The following is a 6,520-nucleotide window of genomic DNA, read 5'->3' as shown; positions in this document are numbered from 1 at the left end:
AAAAAAAAAAAAAAAAAAGACAAGAAGATGGGCTGAAGGAGGAAGAGAGGTGGGAGTTGGGGGTGGGAGGGGAGTGGGGTAGAGTTGGGTAGTGAGAGAGAGTGCCTAGGAAGGGAGAAAGAGATGGAAGGCTGGAGAGAGAGACAGGCGCCAAGATGGAGGGGAAAGAAAGATGAGAGAGGACTGGGGAGGGGTCGGGGGTAGAGACGAAGAGCAAAAGAGGTTAGGGAGGAGACAGAAGGGAAAACAGTGCGGGGTGGGGAGGGAGATGGGAGAGGGGAATGTGGGTACTGGTACTGAGACAGGTAACACAAAGGCAAAAATAGCCAACAGAGATTCAAAGAGACGTGATGAAAGAGCTCCTTGGAGAGACATGAAAAGGAAAGAGCGGAGGATTTCTCCACTGGAACTCAGACTTAGGGTTGAGTTGGTTGCCCCCTCTCCCTGATTCCCTAAGCCACCCTGGCAAGACTCGTTTCTCCCCGGACCTTGTGACCTGCAGAAGCTTACAGTGGTAGGGCCAGACATGGTGGCTCATGGCTGTAATCCCAACACTTTGGGAGGCTGAGGCGGGAGGATCACCTGAGGTCAGGAGTTCGAGACTAGCCTGACCAACATGGCGAAACCCTGTCTTTATTAAAAATACAAAAATTAGCCAAGTGTTGTGGTGCCTGCCTGTAATCCCAGCTACTCAGGAGGCTAAGACGGGAGAATCGCTTGAACCTGGGAGGCAGAGGTTGCAGTGAGCTAAGATGGCACCACAGCACTCCAGCCTGGGCGATGGAGTGAGACTCTGTCTCAAAAAAAAAAAAAAGGCTTACAGTGGCAGGAGACTAGGCGGTATCCAGTTAACTCACATTTGGTGGCTCTAGCCAGTGCTACATATAGCAGCATTCCCCCAATCCGCACAGTGCCATGAGACCCCAGTCCTCAGAGGAGGCAGTGGGGAAAGGTCCAGATGGAGGATGGGGCAGAGAGGATGGGAGACAGTGGTTGAGAAGGGATAGGTAGATACAAATAAAGAAACAACCTTCTAGCATGCCTATGTTTTCCCGGCATGTTCTGTTCACTGTTGTGTTCCTGCTAGACTGTTAGCACCACGAGGGCAGGCATTTCTGGCTTAGTCACTGCTTTTATTTTATTTTATGATTATCATTTTTTCATATGGAGTCTTGCTCTGTTGCCCAGGCTGGAGTGCAGTGGCGCGATCTTAGCTCACCACAACCTCTTCCTCCTGGGTTCAAGCAATTATCCTGCCTCAGCCTCCCTAGTAGCTGGGATTGCAAGCATGTGCCACCACATCTGGCTAATTTTGTAGTTTTAGTAGAGACAGGGTTTCTCCCTGTTGGTCAGGCTGGTCTTGAACTCCCGATCTCAAGCGATCCGCCCACCTCAGCCTCCCAAAGTGCTGGGATTACAGGCGTGAGCCACCGCACCTCACCTAGTCACTGCGTTTATAGCGTGACCTGGAACAGGTCTGGAGCCAGACTGCCTGGTTGTAGAATCCCAGTTCTGCCCCCATTCTTGCTGTGTGACCCCAACAACCTCTCTGGGCCTCAGCTAGCTCAGCTGTAAAATGGGCATCAACATAACACCTCCTCCCATAGTACGGTTGTCAAGATTAAAGGAGACCATTCTTGTGAAGTGCCTGGAACAGCACCTGGCACAGAGCAGCTAACTGATAAATATTGGTTGAATGAATGAAAGAATATACAGAGGGTTACTTAGAAAGGCATTGCAATATCTACCATGTTCCATTGACCTAGGATCCTCCTTTTTCCCCCATTTGAACATTTCCAAAAATGGGATGTATTTTACAGTCAATGGTGTCCAATGATTTTAACTGTTTTTCCCATTTGTATTAATAATATAAAGTAGGCCGGGCGCGGTGGCTCAAGCCTGTAATCCCAGCACTTTGGGAGGCCGAGACGGGCAGATCACGAGGTCAGGAGATCGAGACCATCCTGGTTAACACAGTGAAACCCCGTCTCTACTAAAAAAATACAAAAAACTAGCCGGGCGAGGTGACGGGCGCCTGTAGTCCCAGCTACTCGGGAGGCTGAGTCAGGAGAATGGCGTAAACCCGGGAGGCGGAGCTTGCAGTGAGCTGAGATCCGGCCACTGCACTCCAGCCTGGGCGACAGAGCGAGACACTGTCTCAAAAAAAAAAAAAAAAAAAATTAATGCTGCAGCTTCCAGAGAAGTCTTAGATTTGAAGATATATAGTAAATAGATAAATAATATTAGGTTGAAAAGTGATTTCTGATATTCAAACACTTTTATGTATAAATACAGTAATTTTTATTTATTTATTTATTTTTTTGAGACAGAATCTTGCTCTGTCACCCGGGCTGGAGTACAGTGGTGCAATCTTGGCTCACTGCAACCTCTACCTCCTGGGTTCAAGCAATTCTCCTGCCGTAGCCTCCTGAATAGCTGGGACTATAGGCACGTGCCACCATACCCTGCTGTTTTTTGTATTTTTAGTAGAGACAGGGTTTCGCCATGTTGGCCAGGCTGGTCTTGAACTCCTGATCTCAAGTGATCCGCCTGCCTCGGCCTCCCCAAGTGCTGGGATTACAGGTGTCAGCCACAATGCCTGGCCTAAATACAGTAATTTTATAAGCTAAAAGATTGAAAAGAGCTACACATATATGTTAGATTATCACAGAGTTATAATAACTGTTTTTTGTTTGTTTGTTTGTTTGTTTGTTTGTTTGTTTGTTTGTTTTTGAGACGGAGTCTCACTCTGTCGCCCAGGCTGGAGTGCAGTGGCGTGATCTCAGCTCACTGCAAGCTCCGCCTCCTGGGTTCATGCCATTCTCCTGCCTCAGCCTCCTGAGTAGCTGGGACTACAGGCGCCTGCCACCACACCCGGCTAATTTTGTTTTTGTATTTTTAGTAGAGACGGGGTTTCACCGTGTTAGCCAGGATGGTCTCGATCTCCTGACCTTGTGATCCGCCCGCCTCGGCCTCCCAAAGTGCTGGGATGACAGGCGTGAACCACTGCGCCTGGCCTATAATAACTCTTTATGATTACTAAAATTGAGAACTGCTGATTTACCTAATAAACCAGCAGTTATTAAATTTTTTGGTCTCAGGACTCTGCCCCACCGTTTTTTTTTGTTTTTTTTTTTGTGATGGAGTCTTGCTCTATTGCCCTGGCTGGAGTGCAGTGGTACGATCTCATCTCAGCTCACTGCAGCCTCAGACTCCTGGGCTCAAGCAATCCTCCTGCCTCAACCTCCCGAGTAGCTGGGATTACAGGCGTGTGCCAGGATGCCTGGCTGATTTTTGTATTTTTGGTAGAGACAGGGTTTTCCCATGTTGCCAGGCTGGTCTTGAACTCCTGACCTCAAGTGATCCACCCTCCTCAGCTCCCAAAGTCCTGGGATTACTTTGGGAGGCTGAGGCAGGAGGATTACTTGAGACCAGGAGTTTGAGGACAGCCTGGGCAACGTGGTGAATCCCCGTCTCTACTAAAAATACAAAAAAATTAGCTGGGTGTGCAGTGCATGCCCGTAATTCCAGCCACTTGGGAGGCTGAGACATAATAGCTTGAACTTGGGAGGTGGAGGTTGCAGTGAGCCAAGATTGAACCACTGCACTCTAGCCTGGGCAACAGAGTGAGACTCTGTCTCTAAATAAATAAACAATTCGGGTGTAGTGAGGCCCGCCTGTAATCCCAGCTACTTAGGTGGCTGAGGCAGGAGGATCACTCGAGCCCCAGAGTTTGAGGCTACAGTGAGCTGTGACTGAACCACTGCACTTCAGCCTGAGTGACAGAGTGAGACCCTGTGGGAAAAAATTATTGAGGAGCCCAAACAGTTTCTGTTGATGTGGGTTATGTCTGTCTACATTTACTGTATTTAAAATTAAAACTGAGAAATGTTAAAATCATGTATTAATTCACTTAAAAATAGCAATCATTTGTTAGTGTAAAAGCATTTCTATTAAAAGAACCAAATTTCAAAAAATTTAGTCAAAAGAGTGGCACTGTTTTCCATTTTTGCAAATCAAGTTTGGCCCAGTGGAAGACAGCTAGATTCTCCTGTCTGTTTCTGTATTCTCTCTGTTGAAATATCAACACCCTCTGGAAAACTCCACTGTACACTTCATGAGAAAGAGAGTGAAAAGGGCTAATAATAACTTAGGATTTTGGGCATGGTGGCTTACGCCTGTAATCTCAGCACTTTGGGGATGCCGAGGCGGGTGGATCACGAGGTCAGGAGTTCAAGACCAGACTGGCCAACATGGAGAAACCCCGTCTCTACTAAAAATACAAAAAAAAAAAAAAAAAAAAGCTGGCGTGGTGGCGGACACCTGTAATCCCAGCTGCTCTGGAGGGGGAGGCAGGAGAATCAGTTGAGCCCAGGAGGTGGAGGTTGCACTGAGGCGAGATCGTGCCATTGCACTCCAGCCTGGGCGACACAGCAAGACTCTGCCTCGAAAAAAAAAAAATTCTATTATTTTGAAAATAGTGGACATCCTCAAAGGGTTTCAGAGACTCCCCTGGGTGTCCCAAACCCTGGAGAATCACTTAAAGGATGACGTTGAGTGTATGGGAGCATGGTGGGTGGGAAGGTGGGGGACAGAAAGGGCATGTCTAGGGAGTGAGGAGAGACCTTTAGAGGCCGCATTCTACAGATAGAGGTGATGATGGAAGGGATTTGTAGAGGATGCAAGATGGATGACAGACGGACGTGCAGTGGGTCCTGGGATCCTTCGCTGACCAACAGAGTGGAGGCCCACTGACCCCTTTCATCTTTCCCTCTAGGTCTACTCTCCGGTGACCCCAGTTCCCACCATGGCCCCCCTCAACTCCTACATGACCCTGAACCCTCTAAGCTCTCCCTATCCCCCTGGGGGGCTCCCTGCCTCCCCACTGCCCTCAGGACCCCTGGCACCCTCAGCACCTGCAGCACCCCTGGGGCCCACCTTCCCAGGCCTGGGTGCCAGTGGTGGCAGCAGCAGCTCAGGGTATGGGGCCCCGGGTCCTGGGCTGGTGCACGGGAAGGAGATGCCGAAGGGGTATCGGCGGCCCCTGGCACACGCCAAGCCACCGTATTCCTACATCTCGCTCATCACCATGGCCATCCAGCAGGCACCGGGCAAGATGCTGACCTTGAGTGAAATCTACCAGTGGATCATGGACCTCTTCCCTTACTACCGGGAGAATCAGCAGCGCTGGCAGAACTCCATTCGCCACTCGCTGTCTTTCAACGACTGCTTCGTCAAGGTGGCGCGCTCCCCAGACAAGCCTGGCAAGGGCTCCTACTGGGCCCTGCACCCCAGCTCAGGGAACATGTTTGAGAACGGCTGCTACCTGCGCCGCCAGAAGCGCTTCAAGCTGGAGGAGAAGGTGAAGAAAGGGGGCAGTGGAGCTGCTACCACCACTAGGAACGGGACAGGGTCTGCTGCCTCGACCACCACCCCCGTGGCCACAGTCACCTCCCAGCCCCAGCCCCCGCCTCCGGCCCCGAGCCTGAGGCCCAGGGTGGGGAAGATGTGGGGCCTCTGGACTGTGGCTCACCCCCTTCCTCCACACCCTATTTCACTGGCCTGGAGCTCCCAGGGGAGCTGAAGCTAGACGCGCCCTACAACTTCAACCACCCTTTCTCCATCAACAACCTGATGTCAGAACAGACACCAGCGCCTCCCAAACTGGACGTGGGGTTTGGGGGCTACGGGGCTGAGGGTGGGGAGGCTGGAGTCTACTACCAGGGCCTTTATTCTCGCTCTCTGCTTAATGCATCCTAGCAGGGGCTGGGAACATGGTGGTGGGTATGGCTGGAGCTCACACCACAAAGCTCTTGGGGCCTGATCACTTCTGGTGACACTTCGCTTGTCCCGTTGGTTGACATCTGGGTGGGTCTATTATTTACTGTGACAACTGCTGTCTCAGTGGGCATGGTGTTGATCCATTGGGTACTGTGATAACCACCATGGATACATTTTGGTGGCCCACTGGATACTGTGAGGACTGCTACATTAATGTTATTGGCTGATCCACTGCATGGTTTGATAGCCACCATCTGGGTTGGCCCTTTGGGTGTGATGGTGATAGCATTTCCGTGACATCGGTGATAGCATTTCCGTGACATCTTTTTTGGCCCCCCATTAGGTGCTGTGCTCACTTCTTTTTTGGTGTACTTCTTGGCACAGTAGGTGCCAAGTTGACCACCATTCTGTGTAACACCTTTTGTGGCCCATTGCGTGCTTTGATGGACATCATACTGGGTAGGTGACAATGTCAGTGGGCCACCATGTGCCATGATGGCTGCTGCAGCCCCGTGTTGGCCATGTCGTCACCATTCTCTTTGGCATGGGTTGGGTAGGGGATGGAGGTGAGAATACTCCTTGGTTCTCTCTGAAGCCCACACTTTTTCCCAGCTCTGGTCCAGGAGAAACCGGAAAAGGCTGGTTAGGGTATGGGGAATTTCTACTGAAGTCTGATTCTTGCCCGGGAAGCGGGGTACTGGCTGTGTTTAATCATTAAAGGCACCATGTCCGCCTCTTA

General features: G+C 50.6%; 1 protein-coding gene across 1 annotated transcript in view; it reads left to right on the top strand.

The window, feature by feature from the left end:
- The window catches only part of FOXA3 (forkhead box A3), a 10,454-nt gene extending 3,934 nt beyond the window's left edge, over positions 1 to 6,520 (top strand). The window contains 2 exon segments of the mRNA XM_017874342.1: positions 4,778 to 5,474; positions 5,477 to 6,520. Coding sequence (XP_017729831.1) covers positions 4,778 to 5,474; positions 5,477 to 5,760 — 981 coding nt within the window. The 3' untranslated portion in view covers positions 5,761 to 6,520.

The sequence above is a fragment of the Rhinopithecus bieti genome, unplaced genomic scaffold (genome assembly GCF_001698545.2).
Source record: "Rhinopithecus bieti isolate Rb0 unplaced genomic scaffold, ASM169854v2 scaffold_7888, whole genome shotgun sequence".
Lineage (NCBI taxonomy): Eukaryota > Metazoa > Chordata > Mammalia > Primates > Cercopithecidae > Rhinopithecus > Rhinopithecus bieti.
The sequence above is the reverse complement of the archived record's forward strand: the minus strand, read 5'-3'. Positions and strand labels throughout refer to the sequence as shown.